General features: G+C 40.9%; 1 protein-coding gene across 3 annotated transcripts in view; it reads left to right on the top strand.

Annotated features, from left to right (window-relative positions):
• The first annotated feature begins 6,511 nt into the window (after positions 1-6,511).
• Positions 6,512-24,279, top strand: part of GHITM (growth hormone inducible transmembrane protein) — a 26,851-nt gene continuing 9,083 nt past the window's right edge. The window contains exons 1-6 of one of the 3 annotated variants that reach the window (XM_004389897.3): positions 6,512-6,637; positions 8,672-8,836; positions 13,034-13,133; positions 14,290-14,401; positions 14,830-14,971; positions 18,932-19,040. In XM_004389897.3, the coding sequence (XP_004389954.1) occupies positions 8,708-8,836; positions 13,034-13,133; positions 14,290-14,401; positions 14,830-14,971; positions 18,932-19,040 (592 nt within the window). In that variant the 5' untranslated portion in view covers positions 6,512-6,637; positions 8,672-8,707. Of the gene's footprint in view, positions 6,712-8,671; positions 8,837-13,033; positions 13,134-14,289; positions 14,402-14,829; positions 14,972-18,931; positions 19,041-24,279 lie in introns of all 3 variants that reach the window. The other 2 variants (XM_023724842.1, XM_023724843.1) reach the window with 2 other exon arrangements.

Genomic DNA, 24,279 nt, shown 5'->3' with positions numbered 1-24,279 from the left:
GGCTGCTCCGGTATCAACCAAAAAGTCTACTGGCTGTCCTCCCGCCATAACTTTTACCAGGGGATCGGTAGGAGGTAAATCAAAAGTTGTCTCTCCCGGCCTCCATCATTCAGAGTCCTCTTCCTGCTCCTTCATAATTCCTTGAAAAAGCTTCTCCTCCCTTTCAATCTTGCCTGGCCCTTTTCCAGTCTTTCTTTTGGGAAACTCATTCTTCCAGTGTTGCTCCTCTTTGCAAAATGCACACCGGTTTTTCTTTAATCGGGGCCTATCCTTACCTTGGTTTCATTGTCTTCCTCCAGACGATCTAGAGCAGCGGCCAGTAGATTTGCCTGTTTTTCATGTCCTGGTCTTTTTCTTTCTTCTTCTCGGCCTCTTTTACCTGATCTCTGTTGGTAAAAACCTTAAATGCAATTTCAACCAATTGAATTAAAGACAGGGTCCCTAGTCCTCCTTCTACCTTCTGCAGTTTTCTTTGAATATCAGGAGCACTCTGCCCAGTAAAAGTCATACTGATCAGAGGACCATTTGGGGGCAGTTCAGGGTCAATGTTTGTATACCTAGGGAATCCTGTCATGAGCCATTCCAGAAAGGCTGATGGGTTTTCTTCTGACCTCTGAATGATGTCCTTGATCTTACTAAAGTTATCTGTCTAGGTGCCCCATGCTTTAGCCTGTACAGGAGGAACCCTTGGTGAGCTATGAGACTCCGTCTGCCTTCTGCTGTATTCAGGTTCCACCTTGGCTCCTTAGCCGGTACTTCATCTGCTGGTACTCCAGCTACAGCCCCTTCCTCATTGTATTTTTCTTCTGCCTTTTCTTTTGCTTTTACTAAGACCATCCGTCTTTCTTCTATGGTGAGGAGTGCATCTAATACAAGTCTGACAATCTGCCCATGTAGGATGATGGGTAGCAAAAATGTGAGAAAAATATTCATCATGGCATGTGGGTCTGACCAATACTCTGGAAGGTTTCACTTCCAATTGTACAAATCGGAAGCCAGGAATGGATTATGGACCACATCATCCAAGGACGCCCTTCTGCAGTGGGGACTGGCACCTCCCAGAGTGGGTAAAGCCCTCTGGGGGGAACTGGGCTGAACTGTACCCCACTCTTAGTATGGGGTAGGGAGATCATATCTGTCTCACCTCCTCTGCCCCTCCTTTAACACCTTCCCATTCTCATCTTCTAATACCATCAGGGAGGGGTCACGAACAAGTGTCAAGGGGGTTTTTCGAGGTGCAGAAATGAAAAGAACATCCTCCATTCTTCATCTCCTACCCTGTCATCATCATTCACCTGCACAAGTGGGGCTAACCCAGAGGCTTTATCCTTTTTCTCATGCCATGTCATAAAACTTTCTACACACAGCTTTTCATCTCACTTGTTTGTTCAAGTACAAAACAGATCAAGCTGTAGTATAGTACCAAAATATCTAGAACCATTTTAAAGTCCATTTAACCCCATCGGGGAGCTGGTATTTAGGCCACACCTGATTACACAAACCTTTAAGACGTCTCATAGTTAGCAGACCCCCCACCCCCCGGCAAAACAAGTCCAATTAGAAAGAATAAGACTTAATGGACTCTTGGCCAGAAGCTTACTTCACCGGGTACCTACTTGCAACAGGGGACCTCACCGGTCTCTCGTCCAACCTCACGGGACCTAGTCACCCATTCTTGGAAGGAGTCTGTGAGAACCGACGCCACTGCAGCTTTTACAGAGGATTTACCACCAGATGCCCAGTTACCTACTGTGGCCAACAGAAACTTTCTCCCTCCATCCGGAGCTCGCTGCTGTGGAGTCCTTCCCCATTGCCGGACCTCCGGGACACCACAGGTTGAGAGACCTCCACAACTCGAGGAGGGGTGCACCTTCTCTCTTACCAGGTCCTTCCCAGGGGCTCGGTCCTTAGGGAAACAAAACCAGGTCCTGAGTAATTCGAGCCCCCACGTTGAGTGCCATTCTCTCCTGGGCCCCATGTGGATTAGAAACATCTGCATTAAACAAGAGGGGAGGGTGTGGCCTGTTCTCCATCCCTCTGCTCTACTTCCTGGTCAGTACACCCGCACTCAGGGGATGCCTTCCTCAGGATACAGAGAATACAATCCCTTCTCTGCTATGGTTTCCTTTTCCTTCTACTGCTGGCAGGATTTAACGTTTGAGGTTGGCACCATTTGGTCTCTCATCCAAGCAGAAAAATGCTAGCATGTACACGCGTCAGTTGTGTAGCATCCTGAACGGTCTGTTGGTGCACATCGGCGCATACATACTTCTGGTGTCACCCTCGCCGCTGGTAGCATCTTGAAGGGGTGCTAACAAGCTGGCCTACACTCGCAGCTACATTCTTGGGTTTATTTAGGCCTCAGGGATTCTAGAAATCAGAAGGAAAATGAGGCAGGGAAGGTATTGCCCCCTTCCTGCCTACCTTGTTCTTCTGCTACTTAGCAAACATCTCACAAGAGGTGTCAGAGGGTCCTTGCACTCAGAAACATCCCCAGCTTTTCAAGGAGAAGCACCTTATTGTTGGGAGACACAGTGAGCACATGGGACCCCATAGGTGAAGTCATAGTTTCCCAGTTCTTTTACCTACTTCACATCTCCTGATGGAAAAGTCTACGGGGCAGGCAGGGCAGGGAATTTATTTTAACTAAAAGAGAAATATTTTCCCTTCTGTCTTTGACTCTGATTTTTCTCCACTACAACGCATCACTCCCTGCTTAGCCAGCAAGTGGAGGATAAGGAAGTAGTCAGCAGGTTGTAATAAAAATCACGGTGTCTATACAGCATTGGCATTCATGATTCATGTGCTTTTCTGTTATCTGCCCTATGCTCTAAGACCTGAGAAGCAGAGAATTTACAATTTAACACTTCATACTGAGTTTTACTATCTATTTCCCCCCACATCTATATTTTTTCCTGTATTCTATCTTTAGGTTAATGGTGTAATTATCCACCCAGTTTCACCCAATCCAGAAATGAGGGATTATCCCGGGTATCTCCCTCTTCCTTATCGCTTTATTTAATCAGTCATAAAATTCTATAAATTCCACCTCAGTGATACATCTCTGTCTTAAATCCCTTCTCTGTCCCTCCACCGTCTTAATGCCAATCCTCATCATCTTTTGCTTGAACAATTGCAATAATCTCCTAAATGGCCTTCCAGTCAACAGAACCTCTTCCTGCCCCCACAGTGCTACAAAAACATATACTATCCTGCTTCAAAACATTTGACCCCTGAGGAAACAACAAACGGTTTGTGCTCTCCAGTAACCTAAAGGTTGGGGGTTCAAACCCACCTAGCATCGCTGTGGAAGAGAGGCCTAGCAATCAGCATCCATAAAGATTACAGCCAAGAAAATCCTATGGAGCCCAGTTCTACTCTGTAACACATGGAGTCGTCATGAGTCAGAATCAACTCCACTGCAACAGGTTTGGTTTTTGTTTGGTTTTGTTTTTGCTTGAGAAAGGAAAATATGAAATCAGATTTTTTTTTTCTTTATGAAGAGAAAAAGTTTAATTAATAGTACTCTTGAAGCAAATTTGGACTTAAAGGTATTTGGTTTAAGTACTGTGTTGTGAATCCCTTCTCCTTGCTGACAACAAAGCTCAAGGAAAAAGAATATTTATCACTGAGGGAGCTAAAGAGAGAACCAGTTTGCTAGCTAATCAAATTGCCTGAAGATCTAAATAAGATTAAATTGATTGTGCTTGATTTGTTCACTGTCTTCAGTGACAGATTTCTCTACAGTGTTTTCCTGCCATTTTCAGAGTAAAGAGATAAGAACTCTGTTGCTGCCAAACTGTTTTATTACCCACATAAAATGAAGCCCTTTATGTTTGTCAAGATTTACGTGGTTATGGGATTATCATAAATCAGTTAACACTAGATTGGAAGCCCTGGTGGCAGTGGCTAAGAGCTCTGCTCAACTGATAACCGAAAGGTCAACAGTTAGAACCCACCAGTCCATCGTCGTGAGGAAGATGCGGTTGTCTGCTCAGTCTGCTTCCGTAAAGATTACAGCTTTGGAACCCTATGGGACAGTTCTACTCTGTCCTATAGGGTCACAGTGAGTCAGAATCCATTCAGTTGCAACAGTTTTTTGTGTTTTTTTGTTTGTTTGTTGTTTTTTGGTTTAGGAGATAATAAAGGTTCATGAATTTCACATGTTGTTAACCACCTTATCTAAAACAACCCCCTCTGGGGCTTTACCCTGGTTTATTTTTCTTCATAGTACTTATCATCATTGTTAAAAATAATCAAAATTCAAAGACATTGAGAAGTTTACTCTATATGGTGTCCTTGTAAAGTTCGACTAACACTCCAGTTTGATAGGTAAACAAATAAAATCTATTGAAGATTTTATTTATAAAGTCTACATTCAGTTTGGCTGTATGTTCTGCCTTACAGGCAAAACAAAGATTATTTAACAAGTAGAGTGAGTACAGACAGCAACTTCACATCAAAGCAATGGCAGGAAACGAGGTGAGATTTCCAAGGGGGCAATTATCTGTGAAACTTTCTTTACATCAGTTTCTAGTCTAACACAAATCTCTCATACTTGATACAATTTAACTAAGGCAGTATTTCTAAAATGAAAAGTATAAACAATTTCAACTTGAAGGTTTAGTGATATATTTGTAGCTGGGCCAATTTAACTGGAAGCTTTAGATACAAAACTGACCATTAGTTACCAAAAACCAACCAACAAGTTGATTCCAACTCATAGCGACACTATAGGGCAGAGTAGAACTGCCCTATAGGGTTTCCAAGGAGCAGCTGGTGGGTTTGAACTGCCAACCTTTTAGTTAGCAGCTGAGCTCTCAACTACCGCACCACCAGGGATCCACCAGGAGTTAAAACAACAACAACAACAAAAAGTTGTCCTTGAGTTGATTGTGACTCATAGGGACCCAACAGGACAGAGTAGAACTGCCCCCATAGGGTTTCCAAGGACGGGCTGGTGGATTCGAACTGCCGACCTTTTGGTTAGCAGGCGAGCTCTAAACCACTGTGTCCCCAGGGCTCCAGGGATCCTATAGAAAAGTGTCGGAAAAAAAAAAAAAAAAAATTGTCGTTGATTCTGACTCATACTGACCTTATAGGACAGGGTGTCCAAGGAGCAGCTGGTAGATTCCAACTGCTGACCTTTTGGGTATCAGCCTGAGCACTTAACCACTTCTACAACCAGGCTCCAATAGGAAAGAGTAAATAAACTCTGCTTATTTAGCTGAGAAAAAAAGAGCTAATGCGTAGGCCCTTGCTGAGGAACTTAAAAACAACATGTTTATCTACAGGCTCTAATTTATTTTAACAACTCAATGAAGCTTTTTCTAAGGCTAGCTTAAGGAACACTCTTAACATATCAAGCACAACTGAGCTTTGTTTTTCAAACAGCAAACTTTTAACAGAAGCCAAGTGGTTATCAGGAGTGTAGAAGACCCTCAGTTTAATTTCAGAAAGGAGTGCTTAATTTCAGTTCTGAAATCCCCCCAGTAGGCCTACCAGCACCTCAAAATGTAAAAGTTCTTCACACAATGCATATAGGGAGACCATTTACAGTGCTTAGAGCAGTTTCTGGCAGGCTTTTGCAGTTTGGGTCAGGCTTTTTATTGTTAATATTTGGTTTTGTGGATGAGAAAAATTTTAAGATCAAAGTCTGTTATTAATTTTCCTCTTCAACACCACCTAGTATTATATTTGTCTAAGGGCAAGAACTTATTTTGCCAAAACAGTGGTACCCCATACAACTTGTTCATTTCATTTGTATATATATACATATATGAATAGTGAATATATATATTTGTATATATGTGTACCAGGTTTAATACTAAGTGAGCCTTCAGTAAATATTTGTTTAGTGGGTATATGAGAGAGAATGGAAGATAAAAACAAACTCCCTGTTGAGGTCGAGAAATAGTTTTTCACTATACAAATTATGAGCAACGGAAGTATCTTAATAGTCCTCAGGTTTTTTTCAACCGTTTTTACCGGTATAGACTGAGGCTTTAAAATATGCTGTGGCAAGGTCACAGGGCAATGAAAAAACGCCCAAAATCCCGCCAGGTCGCTCTCCTTCCTTGCGTGACTCCTACACTTTTCTAGATTTCGCTGTTTAATCTTTGGCATCAGTCTGAAACTGTCATACAGTATTTGGAATAAATTGTTGAGACGTCCAAAAGGCGACACGCGGAAAAGAACAGGCCACGGCATAACTTTTAAGTGTAACACTCCTTTCTTTCAGTTTTTAACTATCTTTGTAACTGCTGGGAACGAAACCATTGACACGAACCAGCAGAGGCAAGTTCCGCGGCCCAGAGCTAAGATGGCGGAGGCAGATTCTCTAACTAGACGCAAAACGGACACTGTCTGTGACGCTTTCCACAACAATCCTCCACTGGCCCCGCCCCACCAGCCTGTAACCAGTCTACCCCTACTGTACCGCTCTCCCATCAAAAGCCTGCTCACGATTGGCTGTCCGTACTTATTTTGACTCCTATCCGGATGTTGCGTCACGCAGTGAGCTAGAGGAAGTGCGTGCGCCGGGGCAGTAAGAGGAGGGCGAACGGCCGGAGAGTTGGGCGCGTGCGCTTGTCGCCGGCCCGGAAGGGGAATTGTGTGGAGGTGACTGGGCCCTGAGGTACGGCTTCCCCAGGCATACCGAGACCCGGGACTCCCTAATACTCTTAACTGCTGGCCCCGTAGGACCACTCGGTGAGGCTGGGGAGGAGTGGAGGTGGCTGCGCTGCTGCGTCACGGCCGGCTGCGCGTTAAAGTCACCGTCCTGCGGGTGAACGGGCGGAGGGTGGCGTCCGCGGGGACAGGCAGGCGGGTAGGGGCTCGTCCTGGCCGACCTCCTTTCCAGACCGCACAGCTACACTCAGGCAGATAAATGGGGGCGCCCAAAGGGGTGTGTTGTAGGGTTTGTGTTGACGTTACGAGATTGGAGGCTGGGGGCGCCCGAAGGGGTGTGTTGTAGCGTTTGTGTTGACGTTAGGAGATTGGAGGTTTGCTGCTCGGTTTTCCTCTGAGTCTAGTGGGCTTCGTGATTTTTCTGGGGGGACCAGGCGCCTATGCTCATCAATGCCTACGGAGCCGTACGGGGTGCACTGTTTTTTCCGTTGTATAGCTTAGGCACCTGAGTCTCTGAGAGGTCCAACACCCGCTCAAGGCCACTGCTAGCATGTGGCTGAAGGGGGATTCCCACCCTGGTCTGCTATGCAACTGAGTGCTGGCTGGTCAGTCTGAGTTGGGCCTCTGCCCCGGTCACCCGACTGAGGACTGACGGAAATATGCTGAGATGATGCAGTGGAATGAAAATGCCAAAAGGGCACGGTGTTTTCCCAAGGGACCAATGCCCAGTGTTTTACATCCTTCATAGATCCAGTGGTAGAGCTGGAAGGGCTCTCAGGTTGTTTTTCAATGAAAGGTTCTTAGCTTTTAGGGTACTAGTTAAAATACATATTCCTGGGCTCCATTCCATTAGGACTCAGGAATCTACATTTTAAAGATGTATCCCAAGTATATGCAAAACAAGTAGTCAAAAGGTCAGCACTGTGGTCTGAGCGGTTTCTTTCAGTTCCCTAATATTACTGGTGGCGGCAGTGAGATCCAGGAGGATAGTCACTAGGCTACAGTTCACACAGATTATTGCCAGAGATGGGCTTGTAGCCCAAGTTGCCTTTCTCTCCTAGTTAATCACCTTAGCATTATAGGAAGATGTTCATCTGATTCTAGTTGACCAGCCATCTGGTGTAATCTGCCCTAGAGCTAAGAGAACCCAATTTTTAGCGTGCTTTTCTTTTTAGGGACACTACTGAAGAAGCCTCACTTGAGGGGCGGCTAGTAACGGAGTTTACGTTGAAAGATTGAATGTCCTTTATTTGGCTGTAGAAAGGCACGTAGGAAGCCCTGGTGGTGAAATGGTTAAGCACTAGGCTGCTAACCAAAAGGTTGGCAGTTTGAACCCACCAGTCTCTTCACAAGAAAAAAGACCTGACAGTCTGCTCCTATAAAGATAACAGCCTAGGAAACGCCGTGGGGCAGCTGTACCTTGTCTTGTAGGGTCGCTATGAGTTGCAATCTACTTGCTGGCACACAATATGATAGGTATAATAGATTACTTTACTTTGGTTATCTTTATATTTTTTCTCGAAGGGAAGTGATGTTTTGGCATGTTTAACTGAAATGTATAATTTTTGGTTTCTGTTGTTTTTTAGTTTTGTAATGCAGTATGACCTTGAAGTATTATTCGTCTCTTCCTTGGATGATGTTTTTCATCTGCTCAAAAAATAGAACAGTCTTCTTTTAAATTTTCCAATTGATTGCTGGCATAAATCTTAAGCCAGAGCCATCACAGACCTTGTAATCGTGTTAAGATACTGACATTCACACTGTGTTAGACCTGTAACTTATGCAGAGTCATGCATTACATAATTGGTCAAAAAGGGATTTAGATGTAATTTTGTGGCTCCATCCCAAACTGGGTTCTTTGGAATGGTTTCTTGAATTACAAGGACAAGCAGAAGATTCATCGTTGAAATTTTAAAAAGTTATCTTACTCTATCTTTTTACTAAAACTAATTGACTCCTTCATATCTCTGTCTGCTCTGTGTCCTTTCCTCAAGTAGTTAATGGTTTTTGTCTTCTTTTTTTGGTCTGTGTTTCTAACTAGCATTTCAGATCTGCTTGGTAACCCTGGTGCACCACCATGTTGGCCGCAAGGTTTGCGTGTCTCCGGATTCTCCCTTCGAGGACTTTTCACCCAGCTTTCACCAAGGCGTCCCCTCTTGTGAAGAATTCCATCACGAAGAATCAGTGGCTTCTAACACCCAGCAGGGTAAAGATACTCTGAATGTTTTCATATTATCTGTCTTTTTCCCTTTGTGCTCCTGGGGCCCGTTTTTTGGGCAAAGTCTGAAGCTTACTTCTCTGCTTTTAGTGATTTATTGAAACAGTTCTGATAATGTCCCAAATCAGCTTTTTCCCCATTAATTTTGTATCATCCTGGTCCATCCTTATCACATACATAAGAGAAAAAGAGCTCCTATAACTTTATTAACAGCTCTTGGAATTTTCTCATTCAGAGAATTTAGAATAATTGGTGAAGGATATTGCAGTAAAAAGATCTCAGAGCCTATACTCAAAACTAAGAAACCAGAGATATTACTATTCGTTGACCAATAGCATATTAATAAGTTAATAAAGATATTATTTCAGATCTTGTTTAGAAGATGATAAAATAAAATCCGTCAGTTAGAGGAAAACCTCCTTTCTTTCACAGTAAATTTGTCTTTAGCATTCAAATTAGAAGGGAACTACATTTTGAAATGTGCGGTAGATAAGGAGAATATACAGAAGCTACAAGGAGACAGCTCTTTTCCTCTTAAATCAGCTATTGAAAAAGCTAAAATAAAAGCAGCAGTGATCACTTCCCTTGGCTTGGTATTAAGGAACGATGCCTTTTTTGAGCCTTTTTCCTAGATGACAAAATGCAGCTAATACTAATACTCATTGAGTACATTTTTTAAAAATATTAATGTCTTGTCTTGATATCTGCTTAAGGTTTAAAATACTACAATAACTTTAGAGATATAAATAAAATCTATAGTTTTTTATAAAATAAACAATCTAAAACTTAACGGAACTAAAAAGTTAGATGTACAATGAATTAGTGAGTCGCTTCTAACATGGAGCCCAGGTTGTTGTGGATGTTGTTAGGTGCCTTCGAGACAGTTCCGACTCATAGTCACCCTGTGTACAACAGAACGAAACACTGTCCAGTCCTGCACCATCCTCACAGTCATTGTTATGCTCGAGCCCATTGTTGCAGCCACTGTGTCAGTACATCTCCTTGAGGGTCTTCCTCTTTTTCAGTGACCCTCTACTTTACCAAGCATGATGTCTTTCTCCAGGGACTGGTGCCTCCTGATAACACGTCCAAAGTATGTGAGACAAAGTCTCACCATCCTTGCTTCTACGGAGCATTCTGGCTGTATTTCTTCCAAGACAGGTTTATTCGTTCTTCTGGGAGTCCATAGTATATTCAGTATTCTTTGCCAACACAATTCAAAGGCATTAATTCTTCTGTCGTCCTTATTCATTGTCCAGCATTCACATGCATATGAGGCAGTTGAAGACACCATGGCTTGGGTCAGGCACACCTTCGTCCTTAAAGTGACATCTTTGCTTTTTAACATTTTAAAGAGGTTTTTTGCAGCAGATTTGCCCAGTGCAGTGTGTTGTTTGATTTCTTGACTGCTGCTTCCATGGGTGTTGATTGTGGATCCAAGTAAAATGAAGTCCTTTACAGCTTCAGTATTTTCTTCATTTATCATAATGTTGCTCATTGGTCCAGTTGTGAAGATTTTTGCTTTCTTTATGTTAAGGTGTAATCCATGCTGAAGGCTGTTATCTTTGATTTTCATCAGTAAGTGCTTCAAGTCCTCTTCACTTTCAGCAAGCAAGGTTGTGTCATCTTCATATCGCAGGTTGTTAATGAGTCTTCTCCAGTCCTGATGCCCTGTTCTTCATATAGTTCAGCTTCTCAGATTATTTGCTCAGCATACAGATCGAATAAGTATGGTGAAAGGATATAACCCTGACACACTTAAACCATGCAGTATCACCTTGTTCTCTTCAAATGACTGCCGCTTGGCATGTGTACAGGTTCAGCATGAGCACAGTTAAGTGTTCTGGAAATTCCTGTTCTTTGCAATGTTATCCATAATTTGTTATGATCCACAGAGTTGAATTCTTTTGCATAGTAAGTAAAATGCTATTAAACATCTTTCTGGTATTCTCTGCTTTCAGCCAGGGTCCATCTGACATCAGCAGTGATATCCCTCGTTCTATATCCTCTTTTGAATCTGGCTTGAATTTCTGGCAGTTCCTGTCAGTGTACTTCTGCAACCACTTTTGAATGATCTTCAGCAAAATTTTACTTCTGTGTGATACTAATGATGTTGTTCGATAATTTCTGCATTCTGTTGGATCACCTTTTCTTTGGAATGGGCACAAATAGGGATGTCTTCCAGTTGATTGGTGAGGTAACTGTCTTCCAAATTTCTTGACATAGACCAAGGAGCGCTTCCAGCACTCCATCTGTTTGTTGAAACATCTCAGTTGGTATTCCATCAGTTCCTGGAGCCTTGTTTTTTGGGAATGCCTTCAGAGCAGCTTCGACCTCTTCCTTCAGTACCATCAGTTCTTGATCATATGCTACCTCCTGAAATGACTGAATGTTGACAAATTCTTTTTGGTATAGTGACACTGTGTATTCCTTCCATCTTTTGATGCTTAATATTTTCCCCATAAAATGCTTCAATATTGCAACACAAGACTTGAACTTTTTCTTCAGTTCTTTTAGCTTGAGAGAAATGCTGAGCATGTTCTTCCCTTTTGGTTTTCTATCTCCATGTCTTTGCACGTGTCATTATAATACTTTACTTTGTCTTCTTGAGCTTGCCTTTGAAATGTTCTGTTCGGCTCTTTTACTTCATCATTTCTTCCTTTCACTTTAGCTACTCTGCGTCCAAGAGCAAGTTTCAGAGTCTCTTCTGACATCCAGTTTGATCTTTTCTTTTTAATGACCTGTTGCTTTCTTCATTGTTTTCACAACTTGTCTGGTCTTCAGTCATTAGTGCTCAGTGCATCAGATCTTTTCTTGAGATGGTCTCTAAATTCAGGTATGATAGACTCAGAGTCATACTTTGGCTCTTCTGGACTTGTTCTAATTTTCTTCAGCTTCAACCTGAACTTGCATATGAGCAGTTGATGGTCTTTTCCACAGTAGGCCCCTGGCCTTGTTCTGACTGATCATATTGAGCTTTTCCATCGTCTGTTTCCGCAGATGTAGTTGATTTGATTCCTGTGTCTTCCATTTGACAAGGTCTATTTGCATAGTCGCTGTTTATGTTGTTGAAAAAAGGTATTTGCAATGAAGTCGTTAGTCTTGCAGAATTCTATCATGCAGTCACCGGTGTCGTTTCTACTGGCAAGGCCATATTTTCCAACTACCAGTCCTTCTTTGTTTCAAACTTTCACATTCCAGTCACCAGTAATTATTGCACCTTGATTGCATGTTTGATCAATTTCAGAGTGCAGAAGTTGGTAAAAATTCTTCAGTTTCCTCACCTTTGGCCTTAGTGGTTGGTGTGTAAATTCAAATGATAGTTGTATTAACTGGTCTTCTTTGTAGGCTTATGGATAGTATCCTATCACAGCATTGTTCTTCAGGATAGATCTTGAAATGTTCTTTTTGGTGATGAATGTGATGCCATTCCTCTTAAATTTGTCATTCCTGACATGGTAGACCATATGATTGATTCAAAATGGCCAATACCAGTCCAATTCAGCCCATTAATGCATTAGGATATCGATGTTTATGCATTCCATTTCACTTTTGACAACTTCCAATTTTCCTAGATTCATACTTTGTACATTTCACGTTCCAGTTATTAATGGATGTTTGTAGCTGTTTCTTCTCATTTTGAGTCGTGCCACATCAGCAGGTGAAGGTCCCGAAAGCTAGACTCTATCCACATCATTAAGGTCAGCTCTACTTTGAGGAGGCAGCTCTTCCCCAGTGGTATTTTGAGTGCCTTCCAACCGGAGGGGCTCATCTTCGGCATGATATCAGACAATGTCTCTCTGCTATTCGTAAGGTTTTCACTGGCCAGTTTTTCAGAAGTAGACTTTTGGGTCCTTCTTCCTAGTCTGAAAGCTCAGCTGAAACCTCTCCACCAAAGGGTGACCCTTCTGGCATTTGAAATACCAGTGGCAAAGCTTCCAGTATCACAGCAGCACACAAGCCACCACAGTACAACAGACTGACAGACATGTGGTGGCAGAGCACGAGTAAGGTCCGCATTTAATTTTGTAGATTGGCTTACATAATTTTGTAGCGAAATTATATATCTAGAAAGTACCAGATTTCTTTAAATATAGTTTTCTAGTGTAAAGAAATCCTCAGTTTTATTTTATTCTTAACATTCTGTTTTGACGTGAGTGGCATGTTTCTTTGCATGTATATCAGGAATATGCTATCAAGACAAGAATTGGAATCCGGCGTGGGAAAACTGGCCAAGAACTCAAAGAGGCAGCACTGGAACCATCAGTGGAAAAAATATTTAAAAGTAGGTAGCAGTCTTTAAGAGGTCCGTGAACAGCCTCTTAAAAATGTTTACAAACTTGTGTATATATGTATTTTCTGGGAAGAAAGACCATAATTCTCATAACTATCGGGGATCTGATGGCTCATAAAACATTGGTTCTTTACACTTCACTAGGTGGTTCCCAGTCATTATTTCTTCCAGTGAAAATTTTACTTTCATCATTATAATATGAGGAAGTTCATTTAAAATTGTATAGAATCTTCATTCAAGTACATAATTCTTGTGTGTGTTTTAGTCAAGAGTAAATCACGAAAACATTACTCTTAGTAAAAGCCTAGCTATTCAAGAAGGGGCTTCTCACTAGCTATCCATATAGGACAGTTTAGGAGACAGTACGTTAATGAAGTCAGTTTGCTTCACAGTTTGGATTGCAGCTTTGCATGTTCAGAAACTAGAGTTTTACAACCTACACAAAGCTAATTACAGAACACCACTGCTCCTTAACCTTGCAAAATATCAGTGTATTACAGAGGGAAAGAGCACTAATCAGTATCCATCAGGTCATTTCCTTCTGATTTGTTAGTTGACCCTAGAGACCAAATTATACGAATTATATAATGACAGAGTAACAGCATTCTTAGTGAACACAGATTTAGACTAAAGGGTGTGAGATAACTCTTACTGAATACTTGCATTGAGTTAGAGTTGATAACAAGTTAAATGTCTCTCAGTACTCTAAAACAAGAACAACTTTTCCCCTTCTTCTGCTGCATAAATTCCAGTTACATTTTTCTTCTTTGGTTCCCCTTGTCATCTTTCTTAGAGTATCATGATAACACTGCCCAACCTCCTACTGATAAAGTCATGTATATCACAGAAATATCCACATCTACAAACGCACTGCCCCCACACATCTCTTGTTGGAGTGACAGTGAAGGTTGATCAGTTCAGTCTGATCCTTTTTTGTACTGATTATTGTACCTTTGTTTTGGGGGTGTCCTTTTACTGGATCTCTAATTTGAGGGCATTTCTATATCCCCATATGTACTAATTATGGCTGTTACTAAGGAATACAGTGTATGGTTTGATTCCCCTCGTGTAAATATTATGAAAGGCTTACCATCAGCATGTTCACTCAGTCACGACATTAACCTGTCTTTCCTCCTGTCTTCTGCAGTTGATCAGATGGGAAGATGGTTTGTTGCTGGAGGGGCTGCTGTTGGTCTTGGAGCCTTGTGCTTCTATGGCTTGGGAATGTCCAATGAGATTGGAGCCATTGAAAAGGCTGTGTAAGTAAATTGTTTCCAAACAATTCACGCCTTAAAAGTTCCAGTTTTTGTCTCATCCTTGTCTTTAGCCACGTTTGGAATATTTTGTGTCTAATCTTAACTGTGTAGAAACATAAATGAATAAATACAGAATTTCTTCCCGTTTCTTTGGCATATGTTTATTCAAACCTAAATAAAAGTCTTTTTTACCAAGGTTGTATATGTTTAAATAAGGAAACAATGTGTTGCTTTTTATATTTGCCAAATGCTTATATGCTTTATCCCATTGCATTTTTACAGTAACCCCAAGGCATGCATAATTAGTTCCATGATAAATGAGGTGAATAAGATTTAGATCAGTGAAGTGACTTGTCCCAAGGTTGTCCAGTTAGTAAATAATTCAGCCCTAATGCACATCCTATTACTTAACTGTGTCATGTTTCTTACAGAATTTGGCCTCAGTATGTGAAGGATAGAATTCACTCCACCTACATGTACCTAGCAGGAAGTATTGGTTTAACAGCTCTGTCTGCCTTGGCAGTGACTAGAGCTCCTGTTCTCATGAATTTCATGATGAGAGGCTCTTGGGTGGTAAGTCAGCTTGTTTCTTCCTTTTCCATCTAAAGTTCCGAAGGTGAAACAGAACATTGGGGGCCTGGGGATTAAATGGCAGGAATACCTTAATATATTGAGAAGCTTGTTGCTAGAATAATATATGGATTATTAGTGCAGGTGAGACAAAAGAGGACATGCATTCAGAGGTAAGTCACGTTATTCTGTGTTGAATACGTGTTTCAGTAGTGCAAAGGGGTTGGCAATCAGATTTCCAGGGACGTTCCCACTTGTCCGTCTAGCTGCGGATTTCAGACAGCCTCTGTTTTGTAGCAGTTTACTGAAGATAAGACAAATGCAGAAACATCCTAGAGGTCAGTGGAAAATGCCTGCGACAAACCCTAAGCGTTCTGCATCTCTGCAAGCAGAGTAATGCGGCCACTGTCAGGCATGCGCGTCTGTCTGGAGCTTACTGAAGGTTTGTGTGTAGTGTGTTATTTCTTGAGCACTTATTTTGCCAGGTACCAGTAGTGATTTCAGATGTGGTGCCTGTTTTTCTCTTACGTGGTAGAACAGAGTTTGAACTGGAATACATGGTAAAAAACATGCAGCAGGAGGCAGGAAGTACCTGTCAGACTACTGGGGAAGGTCCATGAAGGAGATCTTTATGTCGTTAGGGTCATCGAAGGCGGGCACTTTTTATTTTAGGAGAGGATGAGGACAGTCCAAGTTACAAAACAGCATGAGCAAAGCAGAGGAAGTAGGAGACCCTAATTATAAAACTGACTTGCAGTCCTGCTAGGATAAAGTTTGTGTTTGAGGCCTGGATTATGAAGAGGACACAGTTATAAGGGAATGTTCGGTTACCAAGCTGAGGAGCATACGTAAGGAGTGGTAGGCCATTGAAGATAATTGGAACAGCAAAAATATGATTTATGTTTGAGTTTTAGGAACTAACGTTGAAGAGATAAGCAGAGGTAGCAGCTGTACTTTTGAAAAATGTGAAATGAGGGATGATGGGAACCTAAACTGGAGCAGTAAGTGCAACTGGAAGGAAGGAGAGATAGGAGAGTTTATGTGATACTTCAATTCCCATGGCAAACTGATTCTTCCCACCAAAACCTATTGCTTTCAAGTCAATTCCGACTCATAGTGACCTTATAGGAGAGAGTAGAACTGCCCCATAGGGTTTCTAAGGAGCAGCTGGTGAATTCCAACTGCTAACCTTTTGGTTAGCAGCCGAGCTCATAACTACCATGCCACTAGGCCTCCGATTCTCCCCACAGATGACCAAAATCCATCTAACTTCCAAATCCATGTTGTTTCCACTCAGCTGCACTTTCCAGAAGGAGAGCTAGTTATAGCTGTGTAGCCGTTTGGACACTTCGGTGTTCTTAGGGTCATGCTTCTCAGTTGATTGGTGATGAATTTCCTAGCTTAGAGGTTCGGGAAGCTACAGAATAAGCTTGATGCATTCCTACCAGAAATGTCAGTTTTGCTTCAAGGTAAATAATTTGAAATAATGTTTTTGTAATAAAACAAATGTGGTTATGTTATGAAAGATTAAAGTGCACATAAACTTTTAACTTTTAAAATAAGACTTCAGATGAGTTTTGTGCTTGGGCCATACCTTCAGCCCCCTTCTGAGAATAAGATCACTCGCCTCTGCTGTTAGGAATACATAAGTAAAATCATTTGGAAAGCCAAAGACAAGTGCTGTAGAGATAAAGATGTCGTCTTTTGAGGTGGCAGACATCCACTGATAACGTCAGAGAGGTTTGCCCCAAGTGCTGTTGGAAGAGTGGCATCTGTCACTGCTTGTGGGCACCAGGGTAGTTACCAGCAGCAGGTTGCTAGATGAGGAGGTGATGCTTTAGTCCATCAGCCAGACAGGAAGGAGGTAAATTCTTAGGCATAGTGGGCAGAATTAAGAAGGCTGGAGCTTCAGGGCATGTTGGTGGCTCTGCCAGTTCTGTAGAGCTGAAATGTAGAGTATGGAAAGAGGGGACAAACAACGAGACTAGATCCCAAAGGGCCTTAAGGAAAAAATACGATTGTAATAAATACACTGAAAATTCTGTGCACAGCGGATGTTTGAAGTAGGTTTTAGTAATTATTCCTCCACTGGAAAATGGTATCGTAGAACCCAGAGTATTTTTCTGTATTAAAATGAGTGAGGGCTTTCCCATTTCCAGCGAAAACAGCTGCTCTATCGCAAGGCCTGCCCCTCCTAAAAGCATCCACGTTAAATTGTTTTTTTTAACACTTGGCCAGACAAAACACATCTGTTGCCTGATTCTGTCCAAGGGCTGCAGGTTTGCAATCTCTGCTTTAAATATTCTGAAGATTCATTATAATTACCTTTTTTCAAAGAATTAAAGTGTTATGTATAAGGACTGTTTAAATGTTTTAACAATGAAAATGTAAGATAGGCAAAGCAAAGGAATGAGGACCAAGTCAGCCGTAAAACTGGAAAGATAGAAACATGGGATCTTATTTCACATCTTCTTTTCCATTTTTCAGATTCTCACTTAGCAGATAAGGAGTTTAAGGCACTATGTGCGTGTGTGCACGCGCGGTCTCTCTCTTTGTGCGCCGTTGGGTCAGTTCGACTCATCGCAACCCTGTAGGACAGAGTAGAACTGCCACATAGGGTTTCCTAGGCTGTAAGCTTTACGGGAGCAGGTCGCCAGGTCTTTTCTCCTTCGGAGCCACTGGTGGGTTCGAACCACCAACCTTTCGGTTAGCAGGGAAGTGCTTAACCATTACACCACCAGAGCCCCTTCTCTCTCTTCAGGCGTATGTATTTCTTCTGATTAGTAGACCCTGACTGATTTTCAGGAAAATGCTATTTGCACTCTACCGAAGTGTATGTTTTAATTAAAAATAGTTATCCTGGGATTTTTAAAGGGGTTTTATTATACATCTGTGAAACAAGAATAAAGACTTCAAAAGATGATGGTGTCAGTCCAAGCTCAACTCATACACTTAAAGTTTCTTGAAAAACTTTTTATGTGGCAGTAGGGGGCGCTCTTGCTAACTTAGCCAAAACTTCAAATTCAGAATAAACCCAAGGCCTTTAATGTACAGGCAGTTCCTGGGTTATGAATGAGGTCAGTTCTTAAGTGTCTGTTAAGTTAAATTTGTAGATAAGTGCATGCAGTTCTTGTTTTACTTTGGTACGAGAAAAGTCTCGAAGCCTTTTCAGTGATTTAAAAGCTGCTCATGCAGCAAGTGAAGATGATTGTGATGATTAATTTGTTGCAGTAGGGGTTGGTTCAGTCATTTCAAAGTGAGCGCAAATTTACATAACATTAAAGGGCAAGTTAAAAAGCAAAGATGTCACCTCGAGGACTAAGGTGTGCCTGACCCAAGCCATGGTATTTTCAGTCACCTTGTATGCATGCGAAAAGAAGACCCAAGAAGAGTTGATGCATTTGCATTGTGGTGTTGGCAAGGAAGAGTGAATATACCATAGACTGCCACAAGAACAGTCTAATCTGTCTTGGAAGAAGTACAATCAGAATGCTCCTTAGAAGCAAGGATGGTGAGACTTTGTCTCACATTCTTTGGACATGTTGTCAGGAGGGACCAGTCGCTGGAGAAGGACATCATCTTTGGTAAAGTAGAGGGTCGTGAAGAAGAGGAATACCCTCAACGCGATGGATTGACCCATTGGCTGCAGTGATAGACTGAAGCCTAACAACGATTATGAGGATGGCCGCAGGACCGGGTAGTGTTTTGCTCTTTTGTACACAGGGTCACTGTGAGTCAGAATCAATGGCTCCTAACAACAAAGGGCAAGTACAAGTTGTCCGTAAGTTGGATGTTCATAACCCAACGACTTTGTGTAACGGAAAGATATAGGATTCAATTTATTGTCCTTCATCTTTTTTAAAACTGGTTTATTAGAAGTAATTAATTGTACTTAGAACTTCTCGGTTTCTATTTTTTTGTTGTATAAGGATCAGCTTTCTCATAGTAATATGTGTCTTTCAGACAATTGGTGCAACCTTTGCAGCCATGATTGGAGCTGGAATGCTGGTACAGTCAATACCATATCACCAGAGCCCAGTCCCAAAGCATCTTGCTTGGTTGCTACATTCTGGTACGTTCTAATTTTAAATTGTTATTAAACATAACCTGTGTATTACCCTTTTTGGTAGCTCTTTAAAGTTATAAATGACATATGTATCAATTAATCCTTATGTTTAGAAAACATACAATTTTCTTCAGTTGTCACTGGTTGCATTATTGCCAGACTTCTGCTCTGAAAAGTTCATGATTCTGGTAATAACATCATGGACATCCCCACAATTGCCCCCTATGACATTTTAGTGTATGCAGAGGTTTACTTTTATGTATTTTGTCTAACTGAAGGATTTTTAGATCTGATATACATCACTTGAGGGTTGTTCTTGTTGGGTGTCTTTCGAGAAAATAAAAACCCCTGAGGGTAGAGAAAAGAATGAGAAGGGTGGAGGTAAGATGCGAAAGAATAAGAGAAGGTTTTGCAGTGGAGCATTGGGGAAAAGAAAGTACGGTCGAAAAGATCCTTGTAAATGCCCATCTGTCTGAAGGATAGTTGGCAGGGCTGCAGCTGGGTCAGCACTTAGGTAGTCCCTGGCCCAGAGTTACCATGGGCCACGCAAGGCTCTCACCCTGGTATTGCAGGACAGTTTTAATATCCTTGTTGGTGTATGTTGTGATAACTCCCTTAACTGTGGAAAGACAAATTATTTTAAAGTTCAGACAAAGTGTTTCCGTATCAAGTATCCCAGGTTATCCTTTCTTTATGGTGAATGAAGAACCAGTCAGACCCAAGAAAAAAACAAAAATGCTTCTTGCGTGCATGTTCTCTGACAAAACAGCCCATATTATTTAACCATTTCTCTGAAACTTCTGAGGAAAGAGACATGTTTCTAACAAGGATCAGTAAATGGAAGTTAGTATTTTCGCACCCAATAAGACAAATTTCTGGTATGAAATATGTCATTTATATTTTTCACGTGCTCTCTTTGTTTTGGTAAATATGAAATATCACGGGTTCCCAACAATGGTTTCCAAGTCTCTCCTCCACTAGGTCCTAGATTGTTCAACCATAGATGTTCTCTCCACAGAGTTATACAGGACAAAACCCTTGTGGGTAGGAAGGAGGCACACCATTCATTATCTTCTAGTATCCAGTATCTTCTTTTAAAGAAAATATATATATATTCAAAATGCTTCTATTTTCAGATACATTTACTATAAAATTTAAAAGGGAGCCCTGGTGGCACAGTGGTTAAGAGCTCAGGCTGCAAACGAAGAGGTCGGCAGTTCGAATTCCCAGCTGCTCCTTGGAAACCCTGTGGGGGCAGTTCCCAGTGCTATTTGTGAATATTAAAAGTGAATTATAATTTGGGATAACCGAATACCACAGTAGTATATAATACTTTCTTTTTCCTTTCTGTAAACCATGTAAATATATATAGATAAACATTTCCAAAAATAATATACTATGTTTCATAGGCAGGAATGTTAATATCCACATCCTCTGTGAGGAGACATCTTACTTTGCATTCAAAGTATCTATAAGTACAACTTAAATGGTTCAAATTTAAAAGTAGTTTTTTTAAAAAAACCTACTTAATTTTTATCCAAAGATTATTTAAGTCTAATTGTGGCATCTGTTCAGCCTTAGTACTAAGAATATTGAATTTTGTTAGTTAAAAACTTAAGGATGCAAAGGAATTATTATTAGTTGCTTAAACTCACGATTACCTCTAATGCGTAACAGCACGAAACCTTGTCTGGTCCTTGCTGTCTTCATGATCCTTCATATGTTTGAGTTCACTGTTGTGGCTGTCGTGTCAGTTCATGTCATGGAGGGTTTCCCTTGTTTTCGCTGACCCTCTTCTTTATCAACCATGATGTCCCTTCCTAGCAATTGTTTTTTTTGATGACATGTCCCAAGTAAAGGAGCTGAAGTTTCACCATCCTTGTTTCTAAGGAACATTCTGGTAGTATTTCTTCTCAGACTGATTTATTTGTTCTTCTGGCAGTCCTTAATATATTCAGATTCTTTGCTAACACCGTAATTCACATGCATCAGTTCTTCTTCAGTCTTCCTTTTCCATTGTCCTGCTTTCTCATGCATGTGAAGTGATTGAAAAGACCATGGCGTGGGTCAAGTGCACCTAGTCATTAAAGTGACGTCTTTGCTTTTTAAAACCTTAAGTCTTTTGCAGCAGACTTGCCTAATGCAATACATTAATTTCCTCACTGCTGCTTCCATGGACCCTGTTGATCCAAGTAGAGTGATATCATTGACAACTTCAGTTTTTTCTCCATTCATCCTGATGTTGTCTGTCTGTCCAGTTATGAGGGTTTTCTTTGTCTTCACTGTGAAGTGTAATCTGTACTGCAGGCTGTAAACTTTGACCTTCACCTGTAACTGCTTCAAGTCGTCTTCAGTTTGGGCAAGCAAGGTTGTGTCATCTGCATATCATAGTTTGTTAATGGGTCTTCTTCCAATCCTGATGCCACATTCTCCTTCATATAGTCCAGTTTTTCTGATTATTTGCTCAGCATGCAGATTGAATAAGTAAAGTGAAAGGATACAACACTGACTGATACTCTTTCCAGTTTGGAACCAGGCAGTATTCCCTTGTTCCGTGCAAACGACTGCCTCTTTATCCGTGTATAGGTTCCATGTGGACACAGTTAAACTGGAATTCCCATTTTTTTTGTAATGTTATCCATAATGTGTTATGATCCACATAGTCAAATGCGTTCGCATAGTCAGTGAAACACAGGTAAACATCTTTCTGGTATTCTCTCTTTCAGCCAGGATCCTTCTGACATAAGCCATGATATCCCCCGTTCCACATCCTAGTCTGAATCCTGCCTAAATTTCGGGCACTTCCCTGTCAATGCATGGCTATGGCTATTTTTGAATTATCTTCAGAATAATTTTGCTAGCATGTGATATTAATAATATTGTCCAATAATTTCCTCATTCCATTTGATCGCCTTTCTTTGAAATAAGCGTGAATCTGGATCTCTTTTAGTCAATTGGCCAGGTAGCTGTCTTTCACATTTCTTAGTTTAGCTATAGACAAGTAAGCTCTTCCAGCATCTCAGTTGGAATTCTGTTAATTCCTGGAGCCTTGTTTTTCACCAGTGCCTTCAGTGCAGCTTGGACTTCTTCTTCAGTACCAGCAGTTCTTGATCATGTGCTACCTCCTGAAATGGTTGAATGTTAATCAGTTCTTTTTGGTACAGTGACTCTGTGTATTCCTTCTATCTTTTCATGCTTCCTCTGTCATTCAGTTTTTTTGCACATAGAATCCTTCAGTATTGCAACTCAAAGCCTGAATTTTTTTCTTCAGTTCTTTCAGCTTGAGAAATGCTGATCGTATTCTTCCTTGTTGGTTTTCTAACTCGAGGTCTTTGCTCATTTCATCCTAGTACCTTACCTTGTCTTCTCAAGCTGAAATCTTCTGTTCATCTCTTTTACTTCACATTTCTCTGTTCCCTTTAGCTACTGTGTGCTTAAAAGCAAGTTTCAGAGTCTCTTCTGACATCCATTTTGTTTTTTTTCTTTTTTCCTTTCTTTTGAATGACCTTTTACTTTCTTCATGTATGATGTCCTTGATGTCTTCCCACCATTCTTCTGGTCTTGGGTCATTACTGTTCAGTGCAGGGAGTTAGAGAGTACAGTGTCCTGAAATTTTTTTTTTTAAAGTATAAGTCCTTTAATTGAAATGCCAAAATCTTTACCAAATGAGTTTTGGACATTTTGTATTATCATTTCTAATGCAATGGACTGTGGTGTCTTGGCCAGTAAATACAGTCTTCCACCTGTTTCCCATTGTAGACAATGAGTTCCTTAAGAAAATGGGTTCATTGTCTTTTTATCTCTCTGTCAGGAGACACTTAGTTACTTGTTGAATTAAAATAGCTGTGTAGTTTAAGTTCAAGTTTGAACATTTCTGCCAGGATTTCTTATAAAACTCCTCCTAATCTGATGTTATTGAGTCACGGTGTGGGTTTTCGGGGATCCCCGTAATTTGCTAGGAGTCGTCACAGGACTTAGCAAGGCGTTGTACTCACAGCTGAGGTTTGTTATAGCAGGAGGCAGCACAACAGGATTGGCCAGGGAAAAAGACACAGGCAAAGCCTGGAGAAATCCATGCACAGGCTGCTGAGGCTTGCTCTCCTGTGAGGGCACACACCAAATGTGCTCCTTTCTCCAGCAGCAAAAAGTACGTTTCTGCCCAGGGAAGCTCATTAGAGACTGGTGCCCAAGGTTTTACTGATAGCTGGTCGCATAGGCATCTTCTGCCTAGCAGCTAGCAGAATTCAGAATCCCAGAAGGAAAGTAGGTGTTTAGCATAAATCTCATTGTTTGCGCAAGTAGGGTGTATTCAGCTGTCCTTACTGGTTAGGGAACGGTTCAATACCAAGTTCTGAGACACCAGCCAAGGACTAACTTTGTAAGCAGGCCCTTGTAAAGATAGCAGCCTCAGAACTGCTGTGTTAAATCCTTCTTGCACAATATTCCCAGTTTTCACTCGTAATAGTATGATTGAGCTATCCTGGTTAGTTTTGTAATTGTTCTTGAGCAACAAATGTCTTATACATTTAAGATTTTTATCAGAAATTATCATTGAAAATTATCTGAATACTCAAAAGATTTGTTAATTTATGTCAGTTACGAAACTAATAGGAATCTTAATAGAAATGGATACAAAAGAAAAATTTTATGCAGTTTGTTTCCTAGAGATAAAAAATTTTTTAATTATCCATCATCGTCAGCTGTACTAAACCTTATTACTTTACCTACAAATGTTACTTTTGCAAATGAGGCACACTAGTATTGAAATTTCAGTATGAGAATACTATTCCATAAGTTAAACTATGCACATTTAATGTTTAAGGAAAGGGTAACTTGATCTACTCACCACTGAAATAATGCCTTATCTAAGTTTTTTTTTTTTTCCCCAATTAAGAAGTTCCATTTACCTTTGCTAATTATTGAGACATTTTCACTGTAATTTTTATGAAGATGTTTATAAATATTTGACAATTAAAATTACTTTTTACAAACTATGATAGCCTTCTCTATTAAACACAGGGTAACAGTAGTGTCTGTCCTTGAAGTTTTTCAATTCTTGCATGTATGACTATTGTTACAAAAATCTGGTGGTAGAAATGAGACTAATGAGGTGCAGGAGTCCAGTGACAAGGGCCAGAAAGCCGAAGGGGACAAGGAAGCTGGTGATAGGGAACCCAAGGTTGAGTAAGGATATTGTTGATGTGTTGTTGAGATTGTTAACCATTGTCATAGGGCAACATTTGTA

The sequence above is a fragment of the Trichechus manatus genome, unplaced genomic scaffold (assembly GCF_000243295.1).
Source record: "Trichechus manatus latirostris isolate Lorelei unplaced genomic scaffold, TriManLat1.0 scaffold00265, whole genome shotgun sequence".
NCBI classification, from domain to species: Eukaryota; Metazoa; Chordata; class Mammalia; order Sirenia; family Trichechidae; genus Trichechus; species Trichechus manatus.
This window is presented reverse-complemented; position numbering and strand designations above follow the sequence as displayed.